The sequence below is a fragment of the Elgaria multicarinata genome, chromosome 14 (genome assembly GCF_023053635.1).
Source record: "Elgaria multicarinata webbii isolate HBS135686 ecotype San Diego chromosome 14, rElgMul1.1.pri, whole genome shotgun sequence".
NCBI classification, from domain to species: domain Eukaryota; kingdom Metazoa; phylum Chordata; class Lepidosauria; order Squamata; family Anguidae; genus Elgaria; species Elgaria multicarinata.
This window is the reverse complement of record NC_086184.1, coordinates 29,392,382-29,410,027: the sequence shown is the minus strand read 5'-3', so window position 1 is coordinate 29,410,027 and position 17,646 is coordinate 29,392,382. Positions and strand designations below refer to the sequence as shown.

The 17,646-nt window shown below is 48.1% G+C and overlaps 1 protein-coding gene across 2 annotated transcripts; it reads right to left on the bottom strand.

Moving 5' to 3' along the window:
* Positions 1 to 509: 509 nt before the first annotated feature.
* LOC134408695 (titin homolog) lies at positions 510 to 17,466 on the bottom strand. 2 transcript variants are annotated; one of them, XM_063141073.1, is made up of 6 exons: positions 17,145 to 17,466; positions 15,355 to 15,672; positions 10,943 to 11,218; positions 7,753 to 7,881; positions 6,465 to 6,520; positions 510 to 1,453 (listed from the first exon to the last, which is right to left on the bottom strand). In XM_063141073.1, the coding sequence occupies exons 1-6, from the start codon at positions 17,410 to 17,412 to the stop codon at positions 1,301 to 1,303; spliced, it is 1,200 nt and encodes a 399-aa protein (XP_062997143.1). In that variant the 5' UTR covers positions 17,413 to 17,466; the 3' UTR covers positions 510 to 1,300. The 2 variants fall into 2 exon arrangements, with proteins under 2 accessions (XP_062997143.1, XP_062997144.1); XM_063141074.1 differs by having other exon boundaries at positions 510 to 1,450.
* Positions 17,467 to 17,646: the final 180 nt, after the last annotated feature.

The following is a 17,646-nucleotide window of genomic DNA, read 5'->3' as shown; positions in this document are numbered from 1 at the left end:
GCTATGGCAGTCAGGGGTATTGCACCAAGTGAGGAATCCACCCTAAAGCATCCCTGATAGATGGTTGTCCAGCTGCCTCTTGAAGGCCTCTAGTGTGGGAAAGCCCACGACCTCCCTAGGCCATCGGTTCCACTGTCGTACTGCTCTAACAGTCAATAAGTTTTTCCTGATGATATCCAGCCGGAATCTGGCTTCCTGTAACTTGAGCCCGTTATTCCGCGTCCTGCACTCTGGGAGGATCGAGAAGAGATCCTGGCCCTCCTCTGTGTGACAGCCTTTTAAGTATTTGAAGAGTGCTATCATGTCTCCCCTCTGCCTTCTCTTCTCAAGGCTAAACATGCCCAGTTCTTTCAATCTAATGGTCTAATGAAACCACACGATCCCCGAAACACACCAGGGACCCATTTCACAAAATCCAGACCTCCCTAGCTGTGTTCCCAGCCAAGCTTGTCCTGATAAAGGGAGGGGGGAGAGAGAAAGAGCGGCTGAATCATTATTCATTGTTTCTTTTTTATTGTGGTCCCCTCCCATACATGAACAGCAGTAATAATAGCAAGTATTGATTTTTATGTGGCATATTTCAAGGGTTCAAAAAGTGCTTCATATACGCTACCTCAGTCATCCTTCCAACAACCCTGTGAAGTAAACTTCTATTCTTATCCCCATAATGCATATTGGTGGGCTGGAGACTGAGGCCGAAGGAATCAGGGCTTATCTCAAAGCCAAACCACACGCCATGCGGGATAGTCATACTCAGGTCTCCCAATGGTGTTTTTTTAAAAAAATTCTAGTTAAGAGGGGTTACAGGGACCGGCAAAACGGCACTGGGGCAAAAGCCCAGGCCGAGTCCTTGATCCGTTTCCCTCTCACCCATCCAACTTGCAGCTGCTTTGAGTGCGCCGATATCCATGCTGGTGTCTGCCGCTTTCCCACTGTCCAGCACTGGACTCTTCCTTCATCTGGTGCTTTCTGGGGATGGGACCAAGAGGGCAAGAGATAGAGATGGTGACGACCAGCGATGGTTTCGGAAGCAGCAGCAGCAGCCTGAGAGTCAGACATCAGTTTAGATTGCCCAGCAAAGCCGGGGGCAGAGAGAGGGAAAAGGGGCATCAGTTCTTCCATTTCTAGACAGCAGATGGGGGGGGGGGCGGTTTCAAGGGAATGGCCCGGCCCTTTCAGGAAGAAGAAGACACCGTTTCGTGGAAGAGTCCGTCTCGGGGCTTGCGGAGCGGGCCTGACGTCTGCCCCTTCCCCGCCCCATTCTGCTTCATCTCCTCTAAAGGAACTGGTTGACTTTGGGCTAGGTTCGGCGGCCGTTGCCACCTCGCTGCTTCGAACCGGTTCTCACTTCTGCATAAATGACTTCACCTGCTGGTGGTTGTACTTCCTTTGGGCTGAAGTTGAGGCTGGCGTACATCACTTCGCTCGCTTGGTCGGTCAAAGGAGGATGCTTCTGGCAAGAAAGTGGCACAGAAGAGTTTTACGCGACCTCTGGTTTTGCAGAGGAAATCGGGGGTGGGGGGAGGGCTGCAAAAAGCAATGTGCAAATCGGAGTGGGCTGCTCCACCCCTGAAACAAGCAGGACTCCAGTCCTGATTGATAGCTAGCAGGGGAGAGAGAAGTGGAAATCACTACAGCAGAAAACATCTTGCCTTCTCATACGGCCGCACTCTATTTTACAAACACACACACACCCTTCGCTATTCTGTGAAGGTAGAATAGGACGTTGCACTGCAAGACAGCTATTACCATTTTACTCCGGATCATAATGAACCAAGGTGGGTGAGTGTCGACAGGAATGGAGGCAAAACTGGGTCACTGAGAAACGAGGGGGTAGCTGGACGCTCAACGGAACCCTGAGATTTGCAGGATGGGGGAAAATCGGTTAAAACAAGAGAAGAAAACACCCTACTAGTCAGGCCTCGCCCCTGCCCCCAAAGGTCCTTGCTCAATAAAGACTGAGTAGTCTCAGTAGCCAAGAAATGCTAAGTGGTAGTTTGAAAAGAGAAATGGAAAACCTGGGGAATAATAATAATAATAATAATAATAATAATAATAATAATAATAATAATAATAAAGGCTGCAGACTTCAAATGGGGAAAGTGCTGCAGCAACTGCCCTCCGGTGTGTGCTTGTGGGTGGGAAGTAGTGCTACGTGAGAAGCCTGTGTTCAAAAACACCTGACCGCAAATGGGGGGAAAGAGAGAATATGGGGGGGAGGGTGGCCCCACCTCTTGACCAGGACACGGCTAGGTCACAGCCAGGTCATAGAAATAGGCATGTCCAGGATTTAATGCGGGGGGGGGGGGGCTGGGCACATTACAGCTGAACCGCTTTGGAGCCGCATTTAAGGAACATAACACACTAAAAGGACTTCCTGAAAACACACTTTTTCCAGAGGGATGCTGAAGGATTGCGGTGGATTGGCCCTGACGTCATGCGTCGCAAAGGACCCCAAAGTGCTCTCCCTTGGTACTAAATCGCTAGTATAGACTGGCCACAGGGCAAGGGGTGCAGGGAATAGAGAACAGCCTGGCTGGCTAGACCGGTCCTGTTAGGAGGGAGCATGTGCCCTGTAGCATTTTCCTGGAGCCTCCAATGGTCTATAATATATCCTCCACCCACATTTGCCAGCTTCTGTGTGGATGCTATGTTGAATTTACCGTGGCCTGGAATCTCCCCTGTCCCTATTCCTCTCCAAGGTTGAGATGAAGGAAAGCTGCACCTGCTGCTAGCCCTGACTGTTAGAGCAGTACAACAATGGAACCAGTTACCTAGGGAGGTCGTGGGCTCTCCCATTTGAGAAGCCTTCAAGAGGCAGCTGGACAACCATCTGTCAGGGATGCTTTAGGGTGGATTCCTGCATTGAGCAGGGGGTTGGACTCAATGGCCTTGTAGGCCCCTTCCAACTCTGCTATTCTATGATTCTATGGTGTCCTGTCTAGTCGTGTTGCAAGACGGTGTTTCAGGTGATCCATCTGAATCAGACTCTGAAGTAGAGGAGTTGGCGCCAGACACAGGCCAGCCTGTACCAGTGGGGGAGAAAGCTCTCACGGGCTCTTCACCAGCTGGGGGTGAACTCTCTCCAGAGCTTATCTTGTCAAGAGCAAATCATACACAGTCAATGGGAAACCAACATTCTTCCGAAGGAGAGAGCACCGACAGGCTAGCTGATCCTGGGGTGCGCCGCAGGCTAAAACAGGCGGAGTGAAAGCAAGGCAAGAGAAAGAGCCCGGCTCGCATCACATCAGCAGCTGCCTCAGAACTAGCCTCTCTGAAGTTAACGCATTTGGGAAAAGGATTATTGTTCTCCTTGAAAGGACAATTGTCTCGCTTAGTTTGCATGGTTTTGCCTAGTGAGAAGGTTCCAACAGATTAGACTCTCTTCAGGTGGGAAGAGAAGTTTATTGCTTAAATAAAGCTTTGTGGATTACTTAGCAGGCCTCATCATTGTCTCCCAAGAAGGCAAGAGGTTTCTGAGAAACACGACACACGGATTGGCCGGCGGCTGACATACTGAAAGGCTGCCTCCCCTTCCTGTATCCCCAGAGAAGCTTTACAGACACTTTTTAAAAGATTGTCAGTTTGACAAAACAAAATGGTGCCAAATGAATGTTACATTGAATAAAGTAGTGAAGGTTGGTGGCTCCGATGCCAATGAGGCACTGAATCCGCTCTGGGTTTCAGCCAGAACCAGTCAGAACTCTAAAGGATCTATCTGACGTTGGATAGCGCCTTCAGAGTTCTGACTGGTTCTGACTGAAACCCAGAGCGTATACTACAAACGAGAAGGATCTTGGAATTGTTGTAGATCGCAAGCTGAATAGGAGCCAACAGTGCGATATGGCTGCAAGAAAGGCCAATGCTATTTTGGGCTGCATTAATAGAAGGATAGCTTCCAAATCACGTGAGGTACTGGTTCCTCTCTATTCGGCCCTGGTTAGGCCTCATCTAGAGTATTGTGTCCAGTTCTGGGCTCCACAATTCAAGAAGGACGCAGACAAGCTGTGTTCAGAGGAGGGCAACCAGGATGATCAGGGGTCTGGAAACAAAGCCCTATGAAGAGAGTCTGAAAGAACTGGGCATGTTTAGCCTGGAGAAGAGAAGATTGAGGGGAGACATGCTAGCACTCTTCAAGTACTTAAAAGGTTGTCACACAGAGGAGGGCCAGGATCTCTTCTCGATCCTCCCAGAGTGCAGGACACGGAATAACGGGCTCAAGTTAAAGGAAGCCAGATTCCGGCTGGACATCAGGAAAAACTTCCTGACTGTTAGAGCAGTACGACAATGGAACCAGTTACCTAGGGAGGTGGTGGGCTCCCCCACACTAGAGGCCTTCAAGAGGCAGCTGGACAACCACTTGTCAGGGATGCTTTAGGGTGGATTCCTGCAATGAGCAGGGGATTGGACTCGATGGCCTTGTAGGCCCCTTCCAACTCTGCTATTCTATGATTCTATGACCACTATCAGCCTACAGTAGAATAAAGAGAAATCTGGTGTCTTTAAAAAAAGAAGAAGAAACAAGCAGACAGTCCTCATGAAGTATAATGGGAGAGGCCAGTCTGACAACTGAATCAGGATTAGGATCTCTGGTGATGAATCACACCTGTCTTTTGCAAAGTGAAAGCTGGAGAAAACTGAGCTTTCTTTGCAGAGGATATGTAGTAAAAAGAAAAGAAAACACTTTCAGAAAGCCCCACGCGCTCCAACGACTATTTCGATTTCCAGAGAAGAAGCCGTTTTCGATCTGTTGCAGCAAAAGGAACGAAGGACCTTGTGACACTTTAAAGGCAGCCAAACCGACTGCGACATAAATGTCCATGGACTAGAGTGTACATTTTGTCTGCACTCTTGGGGGCTGTCTTCGTGGGGGGGGGGAGGTTTCCTGTGGCTTGGGTGCCTTGTGAGGTCGTTTGCAGCACATAACATGTACATTGATGATGCTATATAAATAATAATAATAATAATAATAATAATAATAACAATAACAACAACAACAACAACCACCTCATGGCCAGCGTGCTTCCAACCAGCCACTTCCGCCTGGAAAAGCCACAGTCTTTTACTCTGTTCTTTTTCATTCCAGCGCCTCCAAGGGGCTTGCTCTGCAATGTGCCCCCGTGCCTTGGCTGCAATGTGGGCTGCCTTTTCCCCATTCACTCCTTTTCCTGGCATTCCATTGAGAGACGTCTATGTGCTTCCTTATGGCTTTGTTAATTCCGTTCTCCGATGCATCGTCAAATCCAGAGCTGCGCAGCTCCAGAGTTGCGATCGAACAGGAAGCTGCACTGATTCGCTTCACTGATGTGATGTTAGCTCCGAAGCTGCAAAGCTCCAGTGTTGGGGGCTGCGTTAATTCACTTCTCTGATGTAGCGTTAGGGCTGGTGTGATACTTTTGGGAGTAGATGCTCTCATGGCAGCCAGTATTGTGGGTTAGCTACTCCCTGTTTCCATTCATAAAACTTAATGGTACAGGGAGCCTCAAGAGGGGCGAGTAACCAGCCTCTCTCCTTGATGATGTTGGTTCTACTCTACTCGCCCCCATTCGGAAATACGTTGTTTCCAGCACTGAAAAGCCAGGTTTTAGGGATGGCTGGCTCCGCCGTGTAACAATGATGGGGCAGAGCCGATCTCAGCAGAATAACAACGTGCGCTCGTGAAGATGGGGGCTTGTTCTTAGGTCTAAATGAAGCTATACCTTCTGCAACAGTGTGGAGAAAATATGTAAACATTTGGTTAAACTTGCTACTACAAGGTCTGCTTGGCCCCTGTCCAAATCACTTCTGGAGCCTCTGTCCAAGGCAGAGCGACCTGCTGATCAGAGGTGCACTATCTATGCCCCCCTCACCTGCCTCCCACATTATACCTTGTAGCCCCTCACTCCTAGTTCTACCTCCTCTGCCCCCAGGAATGCTTCTCTGCTCTCCATCTTGTATGTTCAGAAAGACAAAGCTTTTTAGAGTGGAACCACTAAGCTCTGCTCAACTTCAGATTCCTTTTGATAGAAGATGCTGTCAAACTTAGGGTGACCATATGGACAAGAGGGCAGGGCTCCTGCAGCTTTAACTGTTGTGATAAAGTGGGAATTTCACCAGGTGCTGCATGCATTCAAATATCACCTGCTGAAATTCTCTTTTCTACACAACTGTTAAAAATTCAGGAGCCCTGTCCTCATTGCCACATGGTCACCCTACAAACTAGAGGACAAATAAGTCTCGAGGCAGATGAAGTGAAGTCTATTGCCCACCACTCTTGCACAGGAGGCCTTGAAGGAGACATGGTCATACCTAGGATGGACCACAGTAGGTCTCCTGGGGCACTGGAGGCCTCAGAGCAGAGGAGGGGAAAGCCTAGAGAGGCCCAGTTAAAGCCTGGCACAACCTGGAAGTCTGTAATACATGCAGATCTTTCTTACAGGAATGGGTTATATATCTGCTCATCATGGGGCAATCCTCCATCTTACCTTTCTTAATTCTTTGGCAGGAATACTTTCTGCCTCAGTCGTGCCTACAGAAGTTCCTAAAGTGAGGGGAAACAAACAGAAAATAAAAGTTGTTGTTCTTGAATGGTCATTAAGGAATTTAAATGGTGTGAACAAGTTCAGTAACACAGGTGGAGATGACCCTAAGTTGTCACGATTGCTCATGGACCATCCTGGGTGGAATTTGATGCCTGCCATGGCATTCTGATTCTGGAGAGCCTCTGGGAATGGCTCTTGCTGTGGGTCTAAAACAGTTTTCCCCAACCTAGTGCCCGCCAGATGTGTTGGACTGCAACTCCCATAATTTTTAGCCAGCATCACCAATGTTGGCATGCTGGCTGGGAATTATGGGAGTTGTAGTCCAACACAGGGGCAGAGGTTAAACTCAGGAACAGTAATGCAAGGTGGGACTTCCTTTCTCAGGACCATTAAATCAAGTACCACTTGCCTTAACGTTCTTGGTGTAAACGAAACTTTGACCGGGTTACTTTTGACTATAGCTGTCTCTTAACCCTTTCATGGTTTGTTTACAGGCCGTATGTTACTGGCATATTGTTGTAGTTTGGCCTGCTGCAGATAACCTAATTCATTTTTAAAAATAGAAGCTTTATGGTCATAAATAAACTCTTGGCTCTGAGTTATAGTAAAAAAACAGTTGCTATTTGTGGAATATGCGTATCAAGAGCTTTCCAACGAAGTATGTTTCATGAGAATCAGCCAACGGGACGGCAGTCAAAATGGGTTGACTTTGAAATATGATCAGTGCCAGTTCCAGGTTTTTTTGGGGGGTGGTTCTTGGGTAAGACACCCTCAGTGGGCTCCCTGACTTTCTCAGTGAGTCCTCCTTTTGCTCTTCCTCCTCCTCCTCCTCCTCCTCCTCCTCCTCCTCCTCCTTCTTCTCCTCATCATTTCTCCCACTTGCTCGCTTGACAGGCAAAGAGCCAGGGAGCAAAGAGGCCGGGGCATCTCCTGCTCACCTTCTGGGCCAGAGCGAGAGGCAGTTTAACAAGCAGGTTGCAATGGTCCAAAGGTAGAGCAGCTCCAGTGTGTTCTCGTCAGTGGGGGCCTCTGTCCCATTGTAACCCCTTGGCCTCCCCTTGGTGCTGATCCTCATTGTAATGGCATTTTGACTGCCAAGGAGAGGTTTGTGCTCCTTGGCCTCAGGTGCCAAAGAGCTGGGCTGGCCATTGGCCTTGGGAAGGGGAATGCCCGCTGATGCTCCGGCAAATATGCCTCGTCCCTGCTTGTATTGGGCACGGGGGAGACTTGCCTTTGGCTCTCCTCTTCCACCTCCACACTAAGGCACTTATCAACAGCAAGAGGACGAGGATCCCCGCTCCGACTCCAGCTCCGACTCCAACATCAGTGCTGACGGTGGCCCCCAGCTGTTTATCCTGTGCTGATTAAGAAACAAAAGAAAATGAAAGCCAGAAGCAAAACCATGCTGGTGCTGGTTATCCTAGAAGAAGCTCAGCGTATCCATAGGTCTGTGGAAGGAAAGACTCCACTGCTAGACCGGGCTTAGTTTGGGGCCAACACTGAAGCCCCTGGACTGTTTCCATGCCACAGTTCCATTCTTGGCAACAACAAAACATATGACAAGAAAAAACTGTTCCTATAGGACTGCATTATTGTTTCTGTTGCAGCTCTGAATTGGGCAATGATAAGGGTGGCCCTAAGGCTTAAGACTGACAAGAATTACAAAGAGAACTGAAAGTGGTTTGAGTGAAGGTATCACTTCCCCCTTGATGCAAACATGTTCTTTTTGTCCTGCTTTTACCTCTGGCCGAACAGGTTTTGCAGGCTTTTGAAACATTACAAAACCTACAACACCTGTTTAGGTGGAATAACTATACATATCTTCTTTAAGTCTTTCAAACCATCATTTTTTTTGGTGGGGGGACACCCTCCACTATCAGCTGTCTCCAGCCACAGCTATTTCTTCTTGATGTACTGTCAAACTGAAAGCAGAACTTGCAACATAAATGCTCTTCCCACACAGCAGTGGGGAGTTTGTGGGAAAAGAAAAGACAAAGATAGAGGTAACTTGAGGTTCAAAATAGCCACTTTAGGCAGAGTTCTGTGGTTTGGGATTTTTTTAAGGCAAAATCTGTTTGTTAGGCTGCTTGCCAGAATGGAAGAAAGTGCTGCTTGGCTGTTTTAAAGTCACCTTCCCCGAGCTGATTTTCCATGAGGACTAAAGTGGGGAGAGTGGGGAGAAGGAGAATGCCTCTTCTAAAATGATACTTGCTGCAACATATGTGCACATCAAGTATGGAGACACCACAGAATGGATCCAGGATCTGCCCTTCTGTGAAAGGAAGGCTTCCAAGTTCATGAAAGGTCCCTCTGCCCAGATTTTGGGAGATTCTCCCCATGCCCCACCCACACCACCACTCAACCTATTCTTGACTCTCTGTATAGCATTTTTAGGGGCCTGGAGGGGCTGCTATAGGAAGGAGGGGGTGGGGAATTCCACTTCGTCCAGTGCCGTTGATCCAGCATATATCTCGATCCAACCCATGATGTGACATAATTGGGCTCAATTGCTGGGTTCACACAACACACTAACCCACACTCAGGCCTTAGCTAGACTTAAGGTTTATCCCGGGGTCGTCCCTGCCTGGATATCCTGTGTGTGATTTACATGAACAGGGATGACCCCAGGATGATCCCGGGATAAACCTTAGGTCTAGCTAAGGCCTCGGTGGTTGAGTGTGGGTTGCTTTGAATCGTGGGTTGTTCCTTGAACTGTGGGTTAGCATATATAGGTTCCAGAGTCCTCCATTGTGATCTTCCTCAAAACAAGAGAAGCCAGGCCCTCGGTAGCAAGGAGAGAACCTTTTGTCACCTTAGCGCCATCTTTATACCATGTGACACTGTATGAGACTTTGGGTTCCTTGAAGCTGCACTTTAGAGTGAGGTTCCCCCGCCCCCGTTCCACGGAAGAGAGCAGGTGTTTGGTGCACCAGCAGTTTAGCAGCTGTGGGGGACGAAGACAGAGGAGGCCTTCAGCAGCCTCCATGCACAACCTTGGCAAAGAGCCAGAAAAGGACCACACAGCACTGCATAAAGTGACCAAGACGATGCCAATCCTTCACAAACTCAAGGGCAACATGTGCCGCTTCTAGCTGAATACGCAGCTGCAGAGCTTGTGCAGGTAAACAGCTGCACCTATATTTTGGTTCTGGGGTTTTTCGAATGGTTGCGCACTGAGGCTGCCAAAGGCCCTGACTTTTGGTGTGGCTGACAGTGCAACAGCTGTTATTGTGGCCCACAGATGCTGCCTGGGCTTCACCTTGAGTAATTTCTAGTTGAAAGACTAAACACACACACACACACACACACACACACACACACACACACACACAATCATAGAATAGCAGAGTTGGAAGGGGCCTCTAAGGCCATCGAGTCCAACCCCCCCCTCAATGCAGGAATCTACCTCAAAGCATCCCTGACAGATGCCTGTCCAGCTGCCTCTTGAAGGCCTCTAGTGTGGGAGAGGCCACCACATCCCTAGGTCATTGGTTCCATTGTCATACTGCTCTAACAGTCAGGAAGTTTTTCCTGATGTCCAGCCAGAATCTGGCTTCCTGTAACTTGAGCCCTTTATTCCATGTCCTGCACTCTGGGAGGATTGAGTAACATCAGGAATGGAAATAAAGGCTCTTAAGCATTTTTACTCCTTTTTTTATATGTGCATTTCATTATCATTTGGGCTGTGCAGCGCCTCAGGCTGAAGCCTTGAATGCAAATCAAGGTGGGCTGATTTGACCGGCCATGGCCTGAATATGAGGTAGCATTGGGTTGGCCTGAGGCATCCCAAAGTGAAGCAGATCAGTTCCGAAGTGCCTGGGGGTGCCTCAGGCCAATTTGGGTCAGTGGTGGGCCTCACTCCCTGCCCATGTGGGAAAGATGGCTCAAGGCCGACTGTGAATCCGTTAGTCTCGGTGGACTCCCTCCCCTCTTCTCTCTCCCCCCCCCTCCTTTGTCACAGCCCTAGTTAGCGTTTATATATCACTTTTTGAATGTTTAAAATGTTTCACATAAATCTCCTCAGTTAACCTTATAAGAGCCCTGCCAGTTAAGCTGATCCATGAGGGGGCCGGCGGGGGGGGGGGGGGAGAACTGGATTCAGCCCTCAGGGCCTGCCCAACTCAGAAGCCTTCCCGACACAGCAGTTGGGCTTAAAGTTTCACACACACACTCACACTGGATAAGTGTCTTACATGACACTCATTCTGATGGCGCAACAGCAAATTCAGCAGAATTGAACCTGGGTTCATGTGTAGGCTGCAGGCCACATATCACCCGCACCTGTTCTCCAGCTAGAATTTGCTTATTTTTGATAGCCCCACACACCAAACTCATAACTACTATGGTGTCAACCATTCCTGCTCACTTGGCTTCTCATTCCCCAGGAGAGAGCAATGAGAAAAACGAATGGTTCTATTTACCAAAGACTTTCACCATGGTTCCATTTCCTTGACCATGATGACCGAAGACACATGTATAGGTTCCGGAGTCTTCCATTTTGACCTTCTTAAAAATGAGAGAAGCCAGGCCCTCAGCGGAAATGAACAAAGCTTCCGTCACCTCGACAGCATCTTTATACCATGTGACATTGTATTGGCGTTTGGGATCCTTGACCGCGAAGTTACACTTTATAGTGAGTTCTTCCCCCTCCGTTCCATTGAAGAGAGCAGGTGTTTGGTGCACCAGCAGTTTAGCAGCTGTGGGAGGGAAAGAGAAAGTAAGCCTTCAGCAACCTCCATGCACAAACTTGGCAAAGAGCCAGGGACTAAATACCACTATAAAAGAAGGCCGAGGTGATGTGCCCAGGTAGGGGATGCTCTTAGGCCAGACCTACACCGTGAGTAAAATCATTACGAATGTGGAAATAACACGATGAAAACGACATATGGAATGCAGATTGTGCCCCATTATCAGTGCACTCCAGTACCACACTATAAAGCAGTAGTGTAGATGTAGCCATAGCCATTTTTTCTAACGTTTTCATATACCCAGTTAATGACCATTTATAGACAGGGCTGTCTTAAAAGCATTATAGGCCTCCGGGCAAAGCAGTGCACTGGGCCCTGCCTACACAACCACTCACAGGAATAAAAATGTAAATTATCGATAAAATAAACTTATATTTATTGGTACCTCCAACAAAATCAGTGTTTTGACATTAAAAACTAGGGGTGTGCACGGACCCCCCGCTCCGCTTCACTTGCAGATCCGCCATTTTCCGGATCGGGCCGCTCCGCCCCGCCCCCGCTCCGCCCACTTCTGCTCCGCTCCGCTCGGAGCTCCGGATCCGGATCCGGAGCTCCGTTTCCCCCCCCCCATAGGCTTGCATTGAAAGCTAAAAAATTATACAACTTTTTTTCTGTTCAAGTTAGAAACCTCATGTTTGGCACCATGACACCTCATGGGGATATACACACGCACGCCAAGTTTCAAAGCAATCCCATCATCCCCTGATTTTTGGCGAATTTTTGAAAATCGGGCACCCCACACACAACATCCCTGCGAGGTGGGCAGGGGAGGAGGGAGGGAAGGCAGGCAGGCATGCAGCTGGCATTTCTGGGGGCATAAGGAAGTGAGCCAAGGATAAGCCAGTAATGCATATAAAATGGAATAAATCAATAAATAAACAAAGGAGGGGTGGAATTAAAAGCAGCAGTGTTGCTCAATAAACAGCAAGAAGAATTTTTTTAAAAAGGCTATATCTGTCTTTTACCAGCAATAGGGGGACGTGCCCGGGGGAGGGGGAAGTAGCTGCCAGTTCAAGACAGCCACCAACAGCTCTGAGAAGAAGTAAAACGCTCACTTCAACTCATAACAGGCATTGCTCCACCACTGAAAAGTGACCATTCACTTCAACTCATAATAGGCATTGCTCCACCGTTTTACTCTCTTTGGAAGGCTCTAATGGCCTTCCAGTGCAGGAGAGAGTGGGGGCACGTCCACGATGAGATGCCCTAGGGGAGCTCATCCCCTTGCACCACATCGATTCAGTTGTTCACCAAGGTTAGGGTGGGGAGCAGTGCTGTGTTTCTATCTCTTATTCTTGGCTTAGTATATGATTTCAGGTTGTGTTTGTGCATTTGGTGGGGCTACTGTGTTAAAAAACACGGGGAAAAGCCCATTCAGATGAAGAAAGAGAAGTTTCCCAGAATCCCAAGTTACCTGTTTTGCCTATGCCCTCCTCCAACTTTGGGATCATCATGACCGGGAGCTGACTCTGCCCCTCAGCCCTTTGAAAAAGGTATTTTTCCCGCCGATTTTTTAAAAACTTCTAGCGCGCGACCCGTACGATGCAGAAAGTTGAGAGTAGTCTCAAAATGACCCCCATCCACGACTCTCTGTGCACAAGAATTTTCAGAATGATAGCTTAACCCCCCCCCCCCAGTTATCCCCGATTCTTTCCCTCAATGCAATCCTATGGGCGAAAAGCCGAAAACGCCGTTTGAGCCGCGCGGTTGACCTGATTTTCACAAAAATATAGCACGCGACCCAGACAACGCAGAGAGGTGAGAGTGGTCTCAAAATGACCCCCATCCACGACTCTCTGTGCACAAGAATTTTCAGAATGATAGCTTAACCCCCCCCCAGTTATCCCCGATTCTTTCCCTCAATGCAATCCTATGGGCGAAAAGCCGAAAACGCCATTTGAGCCGCGCGGTTGACCCGATTTAAAAAAAAAAATAGCACGCGACCCAGACAACGCAGAGAGGTGAGAGTGGTCTCAAAATGACCCCCATCCACGACTCTCTGAGCACAAGTATTTCTAGAATGATAGCTTCAAAAACAACCTAGTTATGCGTGATTATTTGCCGCAATGCAATCCTATGGCGAAATGTTTTCAAGATGGCGACCGGAGCGCTCCGCCTGAACTAGGAGCTCCGAAAAATGGGCGCTTCTCTTCGCCTTGCTTCTAGGGGGTCCGCGGTCCGCTCCTACTCCGGCCCTGGGTAAGGCGGAGCAGGCCAATCCGCTACTGCTTCTACGCTCCTAATCGGAGCGGATCACACCCCTATTAAAAACACACATGCTGTACAGCAAAGATTAATCAATACAAACGTTCGGACAATATAACGTGAGCCTTGAACTTGAAAAACAAGTTTAATTTCTGCAAATGTTAAAATTAGTGTTAAATTCTGGTCTGTGCATAGATTAGCATGGGGCCCCTATGCTCGTGGGGTCCCTGGGCAACTGCCCAATGTGCCCATGCGTTAAGACGGCACTGTTTATAGAGCACTTATTGGATGTTCAAATGCTCCGCAGACATTGCCTCAGTCATCTTTATAACAGCCCTGTAAATGGGACGGATCCCTGTAATTTGAGGGCCTCCTCAACCTGCCCAAGGTCTCGCTCCTCAGGTTTCCCACCCAGCAAGGTTGATAACAGAAGCTTTTCAAAAGCCGAATTGCAGCATGGTAGGGGTGGGGAGGGAGGTGAATGTGGCAGGGGTCACATTTTGGGGTAGTGGGCACATTTGGGATTTTGAGAGATTGCCCTGGGTGATCTCACAAAATGGTGGCTTGCCCATTCATAAAATGGCTGCCATAGTGGAGGCATGGCCAGTCACAAAATATTCATTTCCCAGAAGGGAAACCAGTGATACTGAAAGAAAAGTCACTTTCCCAAGAACCTAAGTCCAAGGCAGAGGTGGGGTCTGAGCTCTGAAACACAAAGTGACTCTTTTGATCCCAAACAAAGATGGTGCTGGAGAGAAATCCTTCACTTTGCATAATGCCAGCCTCCATGTTAAAAGACAATAATTTTTTAAATCTTAAAAATTAAAAAGGCAGGTAGCCTGGCAGCCATGAGGAAAGGTGTCTACTGGCACACCCTTTCAACCAGCAGCACACCGCCTTTTCTCTCCCTGGGCCCCAAGTGAGGCTTCCCCAAATCTCCCGCCTGCAACCCCAATTGCTTCACTTCCACCTCAGCTTCTCTGCCCCCTTCCAGAGAAGGCCTGTCTCCCCAGCTCCTAAAATACACAATCGTTCCTGTCCCTAGGCCCTGTGTGAGGCGTTTTCCCCTCATCATAGCAACCTCCCACTTCCCTTCCATGACTTGCACTCATGGTCAGCATTCCATGGCAGGCCTTTCCCCCCACAGCTGTTCATGAGCATCTATAAGGTCAAAGGAACCTATTAAGATGTTTTCGGCCAGGGTCAGGAAACTATTCCCCTTCAGATGTTGTTAGAATAGACCCATTGGAATGAATGGGTCCCATTCATTCCGATGGGTGTATTCGAAACAGTACTTCATTATTTAATGTGTTTATTATATTTATTTATTGTATATTGCCCAAGAGCTTAGGCTCTCTGGGATGTACACAATGAAAACCATGAAATACAACAAATCAAAACATAATGTAAAGCTTTAAAAGTTTTAAAAATACCATGTAAAACCAAAATAAACCTAGCAGCAGTTACAGCCCAGGGAATGCTTGTGTGAAAAGATGTGTTTTCAGAGGGCATTTAAAGCATGTGACATTCCCACCTCCCGAACCACACGAGGGAGGGTGTTCCAGAGGGCTTTTCATTCATTTCAGAATGACCTGCAAGACCTTCTCGGAAGACCATAAATGTCATCTGGGTGTATGTAAGGGAAGGCGGCCGGCTAGGTAGCCTGGTCCCAAGTTGTTTAGCCGGGCTTTAAAGGATGATAACATAACCTTCTACATGGTTCAGTGTCTAACAGCCAGCTGGATTCTACCCTCAGACTGATCCCCTCATCAAGAAACTCTGACAAACTTCCGTTGGGAAGCTGCTATGTTATGGGCTATGTTCCTAAAACTTCCTCTGCTCATCTCGGAATAACTAGAAAGAAAGTTGCAGATACTTACCAGTGATGACAACACGAGTTTCAATTCCTGATCCCGTCTGATTTCTTGATCTGCTCCCCACTACGCACCTGTAGGACCCTGAATCAGCCTCGTGAGCATCCATTAGAGTGAGGGAAGCAAAACCCTTCTCCAGATCCTGAGCTATTGCGCGCGAGCCTGTTCTGTTGGCCAGCTCTTCCTCCAACCCCTCTTTGCACCACTTCACGTACATCATGCTGCTGTTGCCGACTGTCCTGAAGCGACACTCAATGGTGACGTTTGCCCCTTCCACTTTCTCGAGGTGCCCTGGAGTCTGGTTCACCATCCAATCGGTGATTTCTGCAGGAAAAGAAGTTATTATCTGCAGCAGTTCCATTAAAGCATTCCTCGCTGTTACTGTGTCAGGGACGGAGGAATGTAAGCCTATGCGGCAGGGTCTTGCTGTTTACTGTTTTACTCTGTACAGCACCATGTACATTGATGGTGCTATATAAATAAATAAATAAATAAATAAATAAATAAATAATAATAATAATAATAATAAGAGGCAGGCTGAATACTCTTAGAACACGCCTAGGAACAGGAGTATAAGTGTGGCAGCCTTCTAAATAGTTTCTCTCCAGAAAGCACCATGTGAATTCACAGAAATGCATCCAAACTCTTCCTGCCACTTTTGGAGGGGGCAATTTGGAGCAGAGAAGCACACACACACATTGGGAAACCTAAGGACAAACTGTCTTGGGGGGAGCGGACGAGAGGAGGAAGGGTGCCTGCTTTCCCCTTTGCCCTACCCGGTGCTTTTCTCCAGGGGGCTGTCTGTAGGATTTCTTTGCCCTGCGGTAGCTGCGCAGTGGCCCTGCATTGGTTATATGACGCAGCTGCTAACTTGCAGCCACCGTGGGGCATTTCCCTGAAGCTGCACCATGGGGACTTACCCTGACTTTCCCCCTTGAAGCTAGGTCACTGTGGTCCTTCCACCATGTGACCTTGCTCTCGCATGTTCCCAGGTGGATGGCGACCGCTGGTAGGTCACCGGAAGCCAGGCAGGGGGTAGGGGGCATGCCAAATGACCGCTGAGAAGCCTGCACTCCCTTCTACTGTGGGGATTTCCCACTCCCACCCTACAGCAGCAAAACTGCGGGTTTTTTAGCAAAGTGGTGGCAAAGCAGTGCCATGAAGGCAGCCTCCAGGATTCCAAGTGTGTGTTGTTTCTCTGCTCTACAAAAACAGCAGACGCCGAGCACTCTTTCTACCACCCCCACACTACGACTCTCGTGTAGCTGCTTCTCTTTACAGGATCACTTGTTGAGGCTTTGCTGTGGGTTTGCATCGAACATGTACTTTGGCCTTTCATTTCCTTGGGAGGCAAATACTGTTCCTTTGAAAGGTGGAAGGTTAGCACCAGCATCTAGCAAGGTTACCTTTAGTGCAGCTACTGGTAGATTTTGTAGATGTCATTTAATTTAAATGTGTTAATAAAAGTAATGGAAATAGAAAAAAGGGGTCCATTAATGGAGAAAATACACACAATAAGCCTGCAGTCCAACACACCCTTGGGTAGGAGTAAGTCCAAGTAATCACAGTGTGACTTAGTTCTGAAGAAACGTGTTTCAGATTGTACTGTAAATTGACTTTTTGTTTTGTGCATTTCAAAAGGAAAATATACCTCATCTGTATAGGAGGGGTGTGTGCTGTGATATATATCTTGCAAATTGGGCAGATCAAAAATCCCACAATGGTCTACAGCCCATTACATTTACAAGTTTCCCTCATTAAAAAAAAAGATTTAGGAAAGAAATTGATGTATTTACCACTAATGATCACTTGTGTCCCATTACTAAAAACACGGGGAATCCCCAAATTGACAACAGAACACAGGTAGGTTCCAGAATCAGCTAGAGCAGCTTTCTCCAGAGTGAAACGGCTAAATTTCTCGTTTATATCCGTCATTATACGAGTTCGGTCTGAGTTCTGTAATTTCCCCCTTCCGTCAGTTTTATTCCTATGCCAGTCAATAGACCACTTGGAAGTGAGGTTTCCCTCAATCCTGCACTCCATCGACAGTGCTGATCCTTCCATCACGTTCAAAGAGGCAGGGGTCTGAATCACAGAAAAGCGCTGAGGATCAGCCTCCATTGGGGACCCTGAAAGACAAGTTGAAACAACACAAGATGAAAGATTAAATGAAAGCGCCCAGTTTGTGAAAAATGCATCCAAGCTCTCTTTGGGGGAAACAGGATAAGGTCTCAATCCCCTGCATGTTCAGACAGAAAAAAAAGCCCTACAGCTCCCAGCGTCCCCCAGCCAGCCATT

Coding starts and splice junctions, on each gene's coding strand:
- LOC134408695 (XM_063141073.1), bottom strand. CDS start 17,412: ATGGAAGGATCAGCACTGTCGATGGAGTGCAGGATTGAGGGAAACCTC. Junction 15,673..17,144: donor GACACAAGTGATCATTAGTG/GTAAATACATCA, acceptor CTTTTCCTGCAG/AAATCACCGATTGGATGGTG. Junction 6,521..7,752: donor GTGGAAGAGGAGAGCCAAAG/GCAAGTCTCCCC, acceptor CCCTCACTTTAG/GAACTTCTGTAGGCACGACT.